Below are 16,603 nucleotides of genomic sequence, written 5' to 3' on the forward strand. Positions count from 1 at the left end.
CAATGGCTTCTAGTAGATCAAAACGAACTATTAATCATTTGACCAGCGTTCACAATATAGAACATAACCAGGACATCACATTGACAAATTCAACTTGGGTGGACATTCCAGAAAATTGGACTGCATCCAAATTGGTTAAACAATTAGCAGAAAGGAACATCAGGGTGTCAGTATTGGAAAAAAAGCATCTTCTTCAATTGTACAGAGAAAATGTGCACCAGACGGTGATTCATCTTTGTGCTCAAGGGCATTGTCATGTGACCTCGAAAGAACAGCTGCTGCATCACATGATCTCAGCATGTCAGATGTAGCATCTAGCAAGCAACAGTTAGCCGAATTACAAGCATCAGTCGCCACATGGACACAATCTTCTACAATAACTACCATATCACTGCGAGGTGCAACAGCTTTACAATCCTCATGTAGTCTAGCTGCCAAGGATACATGTCGATTGCTTAGTGACTTTAACCTTCAATTGACCCATGCTAGATGTAGGGAAGACAGCTCAAAATTCTCCCCAAAAATGCTTTTTGCTGTGCCTGTTGACAAACTTCAGCTGGTGGACAGTGTACCCAGCAATATATGTAAGGACATACTCAATGGTAAGCACATTAATCTTGCCCTACTGCTGATACCTGGAATGGACTCTTGCTCAGACAGTAAAATTATCGACCAGGGTGGCAACCAAATTTTAGTGAGAGGGAATGACCCACATTTGGCCAGCACACTAACTATTTCTAAATTTTGTAAGGCCTTCTCTAAATGCATAAACATTCTCTGTGAGGTTTGTCTGTTCAGGAGGCCTGAATTAGATCCTTATGCTGACTTTATTGATGAATTGCATCAGAAATACAATGGAACTGGTTTTTATGACTATCATAATGCTTTTTCTCGAAGGCTGCCCAGTATTTAATACATTACAATATCACTGTAAATTGGTTTTCCCAGGATACCAAGTTCTTTACAGCTATTTTCTCTGGTAGAAAGAAGAGGTTTGCATTTGTTGCAACAGTACTCTACACTCAAGTGGCTTCTGTCCAGCTAACCTCACAATGCTTTTTAATAATCAACAATCTAAGAGAAATAACAAATATTTAAACTCTAACACAGCCAGTCGTACTCCACTGGATTGGTGTGGCTGTCCAGTACTTCTGTTCAATGGAAAACAAATATGTAACAATTTCAATGAGACCAATTTTAGCAAGCCTAACTGCAATTTATTGCATATATGTAAATTATGCAAAAATGGCCATCCTCAAGCAACTTGTGATCAGAAAGCCAAGAATGAGAACCCCATTAAAACTTTAAGTCACGTCAAAGAAAATAATAAGAAGGACTGGCTCTATTCTGTTCCTGGTGTGGCATGAGACAAGATAATGAGACAGTGTGCAAATAAAACTAAAAGTCAGTACAGCAAGTACAACTAAAAATCAGTACATCTATACTTTATACAATGTGCAAGTAAAACGAAAAGTCAGTACATCTATACTTTATACAATGTGCAAATAAAACTAAAAGTCAGTACAGCAAGTAAAACTAAATATCAGAACATCTATACTTTATACAATGTGCAAGTAAAACAAAAAGTCAGTACATCTATACTTTATACAATGTGCAAGTAAAACTAAAAGTCAGTACGGCAAGTAAAACTAAATATCAGAACATCTATACTTTATACAATGTGCAAATAAAACAAAAAGTCAGTACATCTATACTTTATACAATGTGCAAGTAAAACTAAAAATCAGTACATCTATATTTTATACAATGTGCAAGTAAAACTAAAAGTCAGTACGGCAAGTAAAACTAAAAATCAATACATCTATACTTTATACAATGTACAAGTAAAACTAAAAATCAATACATCTATACTTTATATAATATGCTAATAAGACTTAAAGTCAATACATCTATACTTTATACAATGTGCAAGTAAAACTAAAAATCAATACATCTATACTTTATACAATGTGCAAGTAAAACTAAATATCAGTACATCTATACTTTATACAATGTACAAGTAAAACTAAAAGTCAGTACATCTATACTTTATACAATGTGCAAGTAAAACTAAAAATCAGTACAATGTGCAAGTAAAACTAAAAGTCAGTACATCTGTACTTTATACACTGCAAGTGAAACTAAAAGTCAGTACATCTATACTTTATACGATGTGCAAGTAAAACTAAAAATCAGTACATCTATACTTTATACAATGTGCAAGTAAAACTAAAAGTCAGTACATCTATACTTTATACACTGCAAGTGAAACTAAAAGTCAGTACATCTATACTTTATACACTGTGCAAGTGAAACTAAAAGTCAGTACATCTATACTTTATACACTGTGCAAGTAAAACTAAAAGTCAGTAAATCTATACTTTATACGATGTGCAAGTAAAACTAAAAATCAGTACGATGTGCAAGTAAAACTAAAAATCAGTACAATGTGCAAGTGAAACTAAAAGTCAGTACATCTATACTTTATACACTGTGCAAGTAAAACTAAAAGTCAGTACATCTATACTTTATACAATGTGCAAGTAAAACTAAAAATAAATACATCTATACTTTATACAATGTGCAAGTAAAACTGAAAGTCAGTACATGTATACTTTATACACTGTGCAAGTAAAACTAAAAGTCAGTACATCTATACTTTATACACTGTGCAAGTAAAACTAAAAATCAGTACAATGTGCAAGTAAAACTAAATATCAGAACATCTATACTTTATACACTGTGCAAGTGAAACTAAAAGTCAGTACATCTATACTTTATACACTGTGCAAGTGAAACTAAAAGTCAGTACATGTATACTTTATACACTGTGCAAGTAAAACTAAAAGTCAGTACATCTATACTTTAAGCGATGAGCAAGTAAAACTAAAAGTCAGTACATCTATACTTTATACAATGTGCAAGTAAAACTAAAAATCAGTACATCTATACTTTATACAATGTGCAAGTAAAACTAAAAATCAGTACATCTATACTTTATACAATGTGCAAGTAAAACTAAAAGTCAGTACATCTATACTTTATACAATGTGCAAGATACCAACTGCTATAAATGGTAAAATTTAAATATAGTGAATGAAATTACAATTTTAAAATATTCTTCACATTATAAAAATGTAAGTAGAATATCAATTTGTATTTTATTTCCTTGGTTATTATATGCCACACATTCTAGTGTGATTAAAAAAGGACTTTATTTTTATAAAAAAAATTCATATTAAGTATTATTTAAAATGCTTTTACTACATTTAAAGAAATTATAAATATATTCAGATAACAATATTTTCTTATTTCTTATTATTTTACAATGTCATGTCTATTTTTACTTGTATTCATCACTGATCTGGTATAAAGAATATTGTCATCTGAATATTTTAATTATTTCTTTCATTCTGCATGCATTTGTATGTGGCTCTTGTTGTCTAATAATAATAATAATAATAAACATTACTTGCTCTTTTAAATTTAGTTGAGGCACTGACATTATGGCTTAATGGATAATTTTACCAACATTACAATGTAATTATGAATTTTACAAAAGAGTATTATAAAGCCATTTTCTATTCAGATTGCATTATTTTGATGTATAGAATGTAATAAAAATGATAACGTCTATATTCTACTTACACTACATTTTAATGATTCAAAGAATTTTGCCATTGTAATTTCTTACCAATAATTTTAATATTATTGGTTATAACGGTTTGTGTCTTGAACTTTCTATACAGTATAGATCTACCGAGTTCTTTTTTTATCTCCGCGAGGATCCTCATCATATCCATCCATCTTAACATGTACATTAGACTTTCCGACTGCTAAATATAAAATTTTCTTTAAACTTGTGCTGTTGACGACTTTATTGTTTGATACATTAAACAAAATTGTGCCGACGAAACATTATTTGGCTTGGAACAAAAAATGAAAGGTTTAAATGAATTAAATAATCATCAGCTAGATTGTACTAGTGTCAGGTAATTATTTTCAAACGTATGGAGTACGACTCATATTTGACCGGAGGCAGAGTGTAACTCATCTTACGTATATCATGTGACCAGCATGTGACCAAAACAAATATGGTCAAACAGGAAAACTCATTTGGAGGTACTTACCATGTTATGGACTCCCCGATAAGAAGAGGGCTAGCTCGTTGTTAGGTAAGAAACATGATAATATTTATTTCACCTTCTTAACAGCCAATTCTAAGTATGCTTCCTTTCTTCGGTCTCTTTCTTCTATAATCATTATTGTCTACATGTTGGGTATTCAGCCCATGCAAAGATGTGTATTTTGTGCAAGTCCAACTGTACGGCAGGTATCCCTGCTTTAACATTTCATTGTTTAACTCAGTTGCCCACACTCTGTTGACTACATTGTAGCGTGCTTTGTTCACGTGTCATCAGAAGCAAACAGTTTATAAAATGGCGTTCTTAACCGTTTCGAGATGATCAAGAGCTGGTTATGCTAGAAGAATTGGTATTTCGGCACGTCGTTTTACTCAAATACACACAAATATACTCAATTATACACACTAAAGGTATCTCATGGTGTATATTTATAAACTTAGACCAGTTTTTAATCGTTAACTGATTAATGCATTGATTTCAAGCTCCATTTTCTCTTTTATTAACTGTTGATGTGATTTGCACCCACTCTATTAATAACTACGAACACGTGACATGGACTGGAAATGCATTATGTCCGTAATGGTATAGGTGAGAGAGAAATGAAAGGATACGATGTTATTCGTCGACCTTTAGTTCTTTTTCCATGTTTTAGGTTTGAATGCATGAAGCGCTTTAGTTAATAATAATAATAATAATAATAATAATAATTCAATTTCATGGATATATTTAATTTATCCGAACAATATTGACATCTTAACGCGTTTTGATTGAATTTTCTTTATTTTGATCAAATGACCTTCCAACATTATTAAAATAATATAAATAAAAACACTAAAAACAATAAAAGTTACAATGAAGCATGTAATCTTAGTTCTGGGTACATGTTTAAGAAACTAAATTGACTTCTGTGTTCTGGACATCTGTTCATTACACAATCAATAACGTGTTTGTAATGTCACATTACACAACCAGTAACGTTTTTGTAATGTCAGTTGGAATTAGAGGTAGTTGTCTGGATGAGTAGTTAACCATGCCAATCTATTTTATCGTGTAAGTGCCTCAACTACATTTAAAAGAGCAAGTAATGTTTATTATTATTATTATTAGTAGTAGTAGTAGTAGTAGTAATGATTACTAAAGTATTCTCAGTGAAATCTTAATTTCTACTTGTCACACTGAATGGTGGAAGTTGTGATGTGTTGTTTTTATATAAATAATAATTAGAAGTATTATTTTTTTGTGAGACCATAATTTCTTAGTTTGTAACTCATTACACTGAATGCTGGAAATTTTGCATTACCGACATATGTGATTGGCAAATTCTAATTTAATGTTTGAATGAGGTTTACATATTTCATTGGTTCGCTATTCAATTTGTTTGGACAACAGTAAATTAGTTATGCATTTAATATATATTCATCTAATATCTTCAACTTTCCTCTGGATATTGTTCTGTTCTCAAAATTTTGTCACCAACTTCGCTTACAATGCCTCATCACAAAAGAGCCCGAGTATCACGTTGGCCGTGTTGAGAATGCGAGGAGGATGCCACAGCTAATATTGTTATGCGTGAGGACTGTTAGAAATGGTTTCAGTACAGCTGTGAATATCTGTCCATTGAGACTTTCAAGTTTCTTGGTGAGATGAATGATTCTTACCAGTGTCGGACCTGTACACTGCGAGATATGAAACCATCATCATCATATCATTTCCCATCTAGACTTTTACGTCTACTTTAGGTACTGTGAATATTTTATTCCTGATGTTTATACATGTACATTATCTTCAAAACTGAATGATGTTTTCTGTTCCAGAAATTACCAGTGATAACCAATAATTCGTTAACTTTTCATCACGTGTGTACTGTGTGTATACTAGTATATCACCAGTGTAAATTCTACCCCATGCAGAGTGAAGTGTCCATAAATTTTGAAAGTTAATATTTACTTGCAAGTGTATTGCTTCCATTTTCAAAACAAAAGACATGGGTTAAGCATATGGCCTATTCATTTCATATGGCCCATTCATTTTATATGGCCCATTCATTTCATATGGCCCATTCATTTCATTCACTTTGAATTGGGAAATAAATTCCGATTTTGAATAATAACGAAGTCAGACAGAATAATATAATTCTGCTTTTGGTGATTAATTTTTCACGTCCATAATACACATTTGTATTTTGCCACTTTATGACATTATGTGCTTCTTTGCAAAGTAGCCATTTATGACGATAATTTATCAGATATACACATTGTAAACATTAATAAATATTTTAATTACGATCTTGTCAGGCTTTGAATGCCTTTCTAAGATTCAGCTAAATCGGAATTTGTATCCCAATTATTGTCATGCATTACGGTGTATGGTACAAATCTAATAGTTTGTTTTGGTAATTTATACAGGAAAATACACCCTACAACAATAGCATACTTTTCTGTTATTACTTTTTATGTCTTCATCAGGCTTTTTGTGCCTTTTTTTATGTTCTGTCAAACAGCGACATATTTGTTGAGTTTTTCGACATATTTTTGGTAACTCAAAAGTATGTAATTAGGGATATAGCATATTCTTTCAATAGTTTATCCAATTAACGCATTTTAAAATAATAATAATAAAAAACATTTCACGTATGATTTTGTCTGACTTTGTTATTACCCAAATTTGGAATTTAGAGTTTATTACCATCTGTATAGTTTTAGATTTGATATGAAAGAGATATAATATATATGGTACTTGTACCCGGTCAAATAATAGGGCATTTGTTTAACCTTAGCCAGGTCCTACTAAACAACGCATAGATGGGAAAAGGCATGGCAAAGACGGCACATAGCCATTTAAACTGACAATAATGGGAAATATTGACTGTTGATATAAAAAAAAATATTTGTTCAGTTGTAAATTAGAAAGCACGACGTATCCGTTCAATGCATAAATTTTACTCTAATCAACTGTACATCTGCATGGTTTCACTTCGTTAGGTTTCCGTGAAATTTTTGCCTCATTGAAAACTGATGCTTAAAGTTCCTCGTGTATATTTTATATGTACTTATAGTAACTACTGGGAAAAGTGAAGTGCGCAAATACTGCCACTCGAGTCACACCACCAATGTACACCACTAGATTTTAGTAGGGACTTTGTTATTCCAGGGACACTCATTCGGTTTGGACCTCTGTGTGTGTGTGTGTGTGTGTGTGTGTGTGTGTGATTTTAATTTTTAACGTAGCTTTAACAATGTTTCAGTCGTATCGCTACGATGTCTGCAGTGTGGCAGTTTATAGTGATGTCTAGCACTTGGGCATCATGCCGCAGACATGTAGGATGATGTCCCATCCAGTCACATTATCCTAGCACCAGGCCAACCAGTTCTAACACTAACCTCCTAATGCTGAGCGCCAAGCGAAGTAGCTGTTAGTACCATTTTCGTAAGTCTTTGGTACCCCCTACCCCTTATGAAAATTAAGTGGGCAGTCCTGATTTTAATGCGTCAAAGAAAAAAAATCTCTGAAGCCATACTTAATTGTTTTAAAGTATTTTTCACTAACCCCAATAAAATTAACTTAATTTCTTGAAAAGTAGTCAAGAGTTGCGACATGTTCAAAAATTTTCTTTTATACTGTCACTGCAATAAGCTGGCGGGATATAGAATTTACTTTGTCCATGTATGTGTGTGGGTTAGTCAGTCTTTAATATCTATGATGCCACTATGATGCCACCCAGAGAGAGCTTCACTTAAAAACATTAAACCGACAATTGGGCGACAAAGTTCGAATTCGAGCACGGAGAAATTAATAACAAAGTCATATCTGAAATGCTTATTATAAATTTATAATTTCACATAATCAGTCAGGTTTTTTACCGGGTAATTCGACAACACATCAGTTAACAGGCATTTGCAATACAATTTGTTCTGCGCTAGACCAAGGTGAGGAGATTAAGACCATTTTCTTTGATATTAGCAAGGTTTTCGACAGCATTTGACACAAAGACTGGCTCTCAAAATTAAAAACATATTGGTAGTATTCTTGGAAATCTGTTATTATGGTTTGAAAGTTATTTACTGTCAAGAAAACAATGAGTTATTATAAATTCCAAATCCTCAGATGTTCGATGCATTGATGCTGGAGTCCCCCTGGGGTCTAATTTAGGACCACTATAATTTGTAATTTTTACTAGTGATATTATGGAGAATACACAATCATCAATCAGAATATTTGCTGACGATACAGCATTATATATAATAATAATTTATAACCAGATGACAGCTGGCGAAATCTTAAACACCGATATTCAAAAAATACATGAACAGTCCAGACGTTGTTTAGTTGCATTTAATCCAGACAAGACTGAATCAATGCAAATACCACGAACCAGAACCATCATTCGATATTATGCATGACCGAAACAAACCTAGAAGAGGTTTGTCAGCTCAGACATCTGGGCATTATAGTATCCAGTGATGCCATTATACTGACAACTTTTCAAGTCAAAGTTTAGTATGTATACTGTGTGCATAACTTGTGTTTATTTTTCTTACAGGCAGGAATGGCACTGGAATCTCGCTCTTGGGACAACATCCCCGAGCACGTGCTGGCTAAGGTGCTGTCGCACTTGTCCCTCCAGGAAAAGTACTACTCGTCACTCACGTGCAGACATTGGTATAACGTGTTCCAGTCACCCCAACTCTGGCACTGCTTTCAGTTCTGGTTCTACATGCCCCAGCATCACCGCTTCCTCAACTCTGTAGACAAAATTGGAAAATATTTAAGAAAAGTATTCATTGGATTAAATCAAGCAATTAAAGAAAACCGTGTCAATGCGTGCTCGCTTTTAGAAAAATTAGCAAAGTTAGATCCTCGACGGCTTTGTTCAATAACTATTGAGTTCACTGGGGAAAACCCATTGTTTTATGCTGGCCTAGAGTTTGTACAATGTCTCAAAATTTTGTTTGGCCCGGTTTCAAGCACCGTTACCCCTCCCTCTCAGATCTTGCACGTTGATGTAAGCGGCCTTGCAGCAGCATTGGATGACGACGTTTTTGACATTTTGTCTGAAAATAATCCCAATCTTGAGTCCTTAAATATTCAGAACAAAAACTTGGTCTGCAAAGTGAGTCCAGCCTGCATTCTTCGCCTTGTGAGGAGGTGCCGAAAGCTGACTGACATTCACGTGCTGCACTGCAGCATGTCGGACGAGATTCTTGCATGTCTTGCTGAAGAGGAGAGCAAGGACATCAAACATCTTTCCGTCTTGTGCAGAAGAGAGGAAAAGTATGGGAAAGACCTTTCTGCTGAGGCGTGGAAACAATTGGTGGACAAGAAACCCTCGTTACGAGTCACACTTGCATTTGATCATAATTGCCCACTAAATTTAGTGTCCGTCATCATGAAGCCAGAAATTCCGGTCAGGACTCTAAAGTTGGAAACGTTCACCAAGATCTATGATGAAGTCAATCTTGCCTCTTCCTATTACAAGAGAACCTTAGAAAAGATCGTGCTGCAGACACGTAACTCCGCGGAACTGGAAGAAGCTTTAGTTTCTATGGCGCGCACGTGCACTCGCCTCAAATGTATGATGGTATACTGTATTCTAAAGAAGGAGGTCGTAGATCAGATTGTAGACCTCCTGCCGGAAATGAGAGAATCTGGTTCCTACATTCTCAAATGGGAGATGGACGTAGAGCCGTGGGTTGTGGTGGGAATTGAATCAGGGGATTGAGATTTCTTACTTTATCACCCACTTCCCCCTTCTTCGTGCGTTTGTGAGTGTATGTGTGCTTTGAGCAAAAGAGGAATTTTAATATTAACAAGGCTGTTTTTAAGCTGTAATATCTTGCCAAGAATCGTGGATTCTATTACAGTCTTCATAATTATAATAACTTACAGTTCAAGGTAATTTGCGTCCTTATTTTTTCTACAATACATTATAAATGATGTGATTTTTCTTCTTCTTTGTTTTGTGCTGCATTGGGTTCCCTAATGTGCACGATCACGGATCCCACTGCGACAAGTTACGCGTGTGCTAATGACAGCCACCGTATAGTTTCCAGCAACTGTCATCCATTCTAGCTTCCTGGTTCTTTTTGTACATAACTTCTCAACGTTACAAGTTATCCAACTGAAACTTTACTAACGACTAATGGAGGAGTGTCAAAAAGGTATCCTATCTCGGACAACATAGTAAAATAGTTGTATTTATGAACGGACTACCGGTGCTGGAGCCCCATGACCGTTACCTTCTCGATTGAAAACGGATTAATTTGATCAAGTCCATCATATTGCGATATTGGAGATATTAACATTTCTTACAACTGTCATGGTGAATCTCAATGGCGGATATAATGATATTTATGGTTAGGTGTTAGGAGGGACAGCAAAACTGACGACAGATAATTGAATCAAGAATGACACTTCAAGGTGAGCATTAGGGAAGAAAAAAATGACAAATTCATGATTGTTGCTGCAGGCCACTTTTAGTGACCAGTATAGATTATATATTGAAATAAAACATAATTCAAGTCAAAAGGTATACAAATGCATGTAAAAGTTACTGCTGTAATGGTATAGCTTCTCTATTCACAATTCATACATTCTTTAGCCTTACTTTGCATACATAATGAAGCTCAAGTGCTTGAGATTTTAGGCTCTGACTGAATCGACAGTAACAAAATTCAGCATACCCACATAGGCCGAACCCGCGACTGGAACCCACGCAGACAGAGGTCAGATGTCAGTGATCCGTAACGGTGAGCGCTTTAGACCACTCGGCCATTCGGGGCCCCTGTAGTTACTGGTATATTGTTGAATTAAAATCGTATTGGTTCAGTTATGCTAAAACTTATTTTTAAATGCCTTTAAGTCTCGTACATTTGAAAATGTGACCCAAAATCAGTTCAGTCAGTTCTTGCCCTTTACTTTATTTTTGCTATCTAGCTCCCGCTTTATTTATCTTTTTTGTAACCACAAAACTGTTTCAACACTACCCGTCACCTCCTTTAACTATTTGTCTCCTTCTTTGTCTCAACCTCTTTCAATAAGTCAGTAGACTTTTTCCTTGCTTGCTTTTTTTCCTTCTGTTTAATCCAATATCTCCTAGCAGTTTACGAACAGCGCCAATGCTGTGCAAAGTGTTGTCGGATTAATCGAGTCAAATTAGCAGTGGTCGCTTTTTGTCACGTGAGCAATTACTCCATCACAATGTTTGATGTCGGTTGAAATTCGCGCCATTCATGCTGTTTAAGACATTTGTCTGTTTATATAGGACTTTGATTTTTTTTTAAAATCTGGTTTTGGGGGAAGTCATGTTTATAAACAAATCGAATATTAATTAGTAATCAAATGATCAGAATAAACTGATAATATGTCGTCAGATTGTTTCCAATTGACAAAATGAATATGAAGAATAGCAGAATCTAAAAGCAACATGGGGTAAAGGGTTCAAGTAGAAAACAAGAACGCACGCCCAGAAGTGGACGTAAACGATATGCTTCGCGTTGGAAAATCTGACCTTTTCTATGCAGAGGGTATGCTAATACGGGGGAGGGGGGGCACATTCACATTATGACATTTTTAGGAGTGCCTAAGCAATTGAAGTGCTTTCACCCCCCAAAAAACCCAAAGAACAACAACAACAAAATCCCCTGCAATTTAATTTTGTTTGCAGAATATCTCCATATATGTGCTATTGACCACTGTTGAAATCTGAAACTTAATAAATATCTATGTTGGTGATTTGTGCGTATGTTTAATAAATTGCATAAATTATCATAGCGTATAGACCAACTGGTTCCGAAATAGAATCATATTATTCTTATTATTTATTACCAGATCTGTTAGGGATAGGACGCGGAATACAGGTATATCCCATGCTGAAGACGGACTCGAGGAAGTCGTTGCAGAGGACTGATGCTACCGGGAGCCAGAATATGAAATCATCCACGTTAAATTATTTTCAAATTGCTGATAAACTTAAAGATATAAGCGGAGTTATTGGAGTATTTTCAAAAGATGAGTTAGCAAATACATCACCAGAAGCTAATCAAAGCTGGGTTATTAATTTACAAGATTTCAACGACAGATCTGGAACTCACTGTAGCTCTTTACAACAACAACTATTTCGATCCATTTGGTCTTCCTCCATGTGATGTTATCAAAGAGTACATCTTAAAAATACATATAATAATAAACTACAACTCAAATCAGTTTCAGCCAGTCGGAACTTCAGCTTGTGGCTATTATTGCGTTATGTTTATCAAACAAATATCTGGATCCGAAAGCGGATCTCAACCTCGTTTCTTAAAGTTTATTCTGCAATTTGACCCGTTTCCAAGTATCAGCATCGATCGTAAAGCGATACTTTGATCATAAACGATCTAGCAGTAATTTTGTCTGAGATCAAGTATAAAAATGACAACATACTGCCTCAAACGCAAAGCCAAAACCAATAACATCAATAAAACAACAAAAACAACTGCTAATAACAGAAAAATGCTGAAAAATATACATGATGTCTTCGTAAGAGAATGAGCATGTTCCTTAAACAAGATAAATCCGGTGATACAACTACTGGTGGTTCTGCAATGCAAGCAAAGAGTGCTAGTACTCCGACGATAATATCCAACGATACAGTTATTTTAGTAAGCGACTAAAAATAAATGAAATGTAATTGCGAAGATGTGAACAAAGATTTGTGTCTGAAACAAAATAATATAGCTGCTTATTGCCAGCGTTACAATCTCGGAACTGTCATCGGATCAGGATTGGATATACATAAAATTATTGGCAAAGTACCAAAATGAAAGGGAGGTTGGACATTGCCAAGACACAAATATACCGGACCATGGAATCCACTAACCAATTCGATGACAATAACAATCCGTTACCGGGAAAAGAACCTTGCAATCTAGTTGATGAAATTGCGATGCGCCATGATATTTGTTATCGTGATCACGTCGACGACAAACTAGGTTGCGATCGGGTTATGCTTGAAGAACTACGAGATATGAAACCGGATAATATGCGAGAACGAGTTGATCGAAAGCTTGTTCAAGGTGTCATTGGAGCAAAATACAAACTTGGCGCTGGTGTACCTGGTAAATTTGCGTCATATATCAGTGAAACGCAAAGCGTACTGGCTCATGAGCTTAACAAACATTAAAAAGTTTCTTTCACGAAAGGTTGTCGCAAACACAGTCGCTGATAACTGGGCAATGGCTCTCGTAGATACGCAAAACATTGCACAGTACAACGATAACAAACGGTATCTGTTTATCGTAATTGATGTCGTTAGCAAATACGCGTTTAGTGTTCATGTTGTCGATAAAACTGTCGCCGATAACAGATGATTTGAGATACATTATTGTTAAGACAGAGCGAAAACCAAATAAGATTTGGACCAACCAGAGATCAGAGTTTTTTTTTTAACAAAAAGTTCGAGCAGTTTCTGAAATAAAACAATATGAAAAATATGTTACAGGTAACGAAGGAAGGAGTGTCGTTGTCGAACGAGTTGATCGTAGGACAAAAGAAAAGATCTACAAGCAGCTTACAGCAACAACAAAAAAAAACACAAACAGATATATTGATCATTTGCCAGCGATGATATCAAATTATAATAACGCTAAACGCAGTACAACAGGTATGTCACCGATCGATGCTATAAAAATCCGGTTCTTGCAAATGAGAACATATATCGTAGACACAAGTTTAACGTTGGTGATCGTGTTAGAATTTCATTAACGAAAAAGACATTTGAAAAAGGTTTTACCCCGAACTGGTCTGAAGAAGTGTTTATCATCGACACGATTTTAACAACAATACCGGTGACATACAAGCTCAAAGATCTTGCAAAAGAATATAGGAAGTTTCATCGATCAAGAACTTTTCAACTAGCAGCACAATATACTTTTGTTATCGAATGAGTGATAAAAAAGAGTTGTAAACGAAGTTTGTTCAAATGGCGTGGTTGCGGTGGTAGTTTTAACAGTTGGATACCAACCAGTGAAATCAATGATCTCTGACTAGATCGCTAGCGATCTGATTCTATCGCTGAAAATCTTTCCATGTCTTAGAAGAACAGACCTACATTTGATAAGTCTGCACAAAAATATCAGATGATGTCTTCAATCTTCTGTTAAACCTGTCAACAAGTTTAAAATCTTTACAAAAATAAAATCAAATTTTGTATTTGTTTTGAAGACCATAAACTTCAAGTTGTCCAATACACATGAACTGCTTGAGCATCTCCCAAATTATCTGATGCTCTGTGACAGTAAAATCAAATTCTTTATCTTCTTTTCAAGGTGATACTTGACACTATATCTTGATTCCGCTGCAACATAAACTCGTTCATGTTGAGGTACAATATCTGGTTCATCGACACGTTGATCATCAGGTATATAAAATAGATATGTTTCAAGATCGAATTGTGATTGTTCTACAGTCCGGTGTAAAACACCATTATTAATCGGTAGACCACTAGCTGTCTTAGCGATATTTTGTTTCACATTTGACTCACGATTGGGATCATCTAGAAGACCAGACAAAAGTTGAAACATATCATTTAATTATCAGAGATATTATACATAAAACATTTATCTAATATGAGCAATGAATGCCAGACGAAATAAAGAGCACTGTCAGAGCTAAAATATTGAATATGTACCTGCTGTTTGACTCGGTTAATGTTTTTATGAGCGACAAAAAAACTGATCTCAAGTACGTAAACCTTATCGTTGGATATGATTCTTGCTCAGCTTTTGATGTGCTGTTTACAGATTTTGAGGTATCAGAACTCGAGAAAGATAAATAAAAATATTTGTCAGATATGACAGGAACACTGTCATGAAATGGGCTCATTGTTGCTTGACAAGAGAAAATCTTAGTCATATTCTAAAGATAGATTTTCATCAATGGAGTGCAAATCACAAATTTTATGTTAAATAGTTGAATAATATGGAACCGTTTGGTGTTCGAGCTCATGTTGTAAACACATCAACTTGAAGAGGATATAAGAAACACGTTTAGTGGAGATGTTAATGCGATGGCCTACTTTCGAAGTAGAACGAGAAAAAAATCTTATTTTGCTTAACAACGTCGAAGTCGATCCCACGTTGAAATACGGTAAGATTTGAATAGAGTATGATAGGGAAACTTTAAACAAATACGCTAATTGTTGTTTGATCAACAGCGATGTCGTCACTATGCTAAATGGTAAGTGAACATCGAAAGAAGGTTCTATCAAATGTTGTTGTTGACAAAGCAGATTTTGTGGTGCCATCAGCTTCATCTTTGGCTGATTGTGGATGAATATTAAAGTGTTTTGCGGCTGCGTATTTTGAAGCAAATAATATTTCTTCATCTGTAACTGAGTTTGTTTTGTTGCTGAAACAGTTATAGAGGGAGTTTTGAAATTGAATCGTCCTCGTCCTCGTCTTGTAGTTTCCTCTGTCAAGATTTTCGAGATGGTTGTCTATCCTAATGTAGTTTTCATGATCGATAACTAAGCCACTTGGGATAGGTCCAGGATAAACTTCAAACACTAATCTGTGTGAGAGATAATTCATTAATTAGCATTTTTTTCCTCTGATCATCACCTTCAAATATCCATTATTAATGATACGACCAACAACTTTTTTTGTTTGATGTTCCTGATGTCCACCCTCCTCTTCTGCTAACCTCATACAAATCGTATATCGATATTGTTTATATTTTTCTGGCAATGAAAAATTGGCGGTGTTATTATCGGTGACATGATCATTGACATGAAACTTGCATTCTAGCTGGAATATCGTCATTGAACAATGTCCAGATAAAATCATGTAAAAACATTTTTGTATAATTCAATATCATCTTCCGCTTTTACTGTTATCCTGTAACCTTCTGGTATCAATACTCCGATCGCATTTTTAAAAAATATGATTTATCACAACGCTGAGTTCATTGCTGGCAACAAATTATATTACAATGATAGGTCGTTGGTATAAATTTGCCATCTTATAATATTAGCAATTTTGTTTCTTTAATTAGCAATTTTGTATCGTACTATTAGAGAAATATAAAACACGATACTATATAATGTCTACACTTGCAGATATAGCAAAACAAAATTGATTCATGACAATATCAGCCTAAAAAAAAAATTCAACGAAATTTGCTGGATTTAGCAAGAACTGTAGATTTGATCATCAATTTTTACTATAAGTTTCTCATCTACAAATCTGTTTCAGTTACTTCAACCAACTGTAAAATCTGAGCTTGCAACGCACAAGGGTCTAAAAATCATTGTGCAATTTCAAGTTCGTTTTTCAATGTTGAGTACACAGTGGCTTAAGAGTAGTATAACTGAACTAAGACCCCCCCCCCTCGGTTCCTGGACATCCTAACCCGTCAGAAGCTGCGAACACGGCGCGGGCACTTGCTTACCAGGCTGCTAATGTTTGTGCCTGCCTCTTGTACAG

The 16,603-nt window shown here is 34.9% G+C and overlaps 1 protein-coding gene across 1 annotated transcript; it reads left to right on the top strand.

Moving 5' to 3' along the window:
- Window positions 1-3,862: 3,862 nt before the first annotated feature.
- LOC149782915 (F-box/LRR-repeat protein 8-like) lies at window positions 3,863-11,876 on the top strand. Its single transcript, XM_089934471.1, has 2 exons — window positions 3,863-4,175; window positions 8,686-11,876. The coding sequence occupies exon 2, from the start codon at window positions 8,692-8,694 to the stop codon at window positions 9,862-9,864; it is 1,173 nt and encodes a 390-aa protein (XP_089790597.1). The 5' UTR covers window positions 3,863-4,175; window positions 8,686-8,691; the 3' UTR covers window positions 9,865-11,876.
- The last annotated feature ends 4,727 nt before the right edge of the window (window positions 11,877-16,603 follow it).

This window comes from Sinohyriopsis cumingii, chromosome 15 (genome assembly GCF_028554795.1).
Source record: "Sinohyriopsis cumingii isolate HCF-2022 chromosome 15, ASM2855479v2, whole genome shotgun sequence".
Taxonomy (NCBI): Eukaryota; Metazoa; Mollusca; class Bivalvia; order Unionida; family Unionidae; genus Sinohyriopsis; species Sinohyriopsis cumingii.

Coding starts and splice junctions, on each gene's coding strand:
- LOC149782915 (XM_089934471.1), top strand. CDS start 8,692: ATGGCACTGGAATCTCGCTCTTGGGACAACATCCCCGAGCACGTGCTG.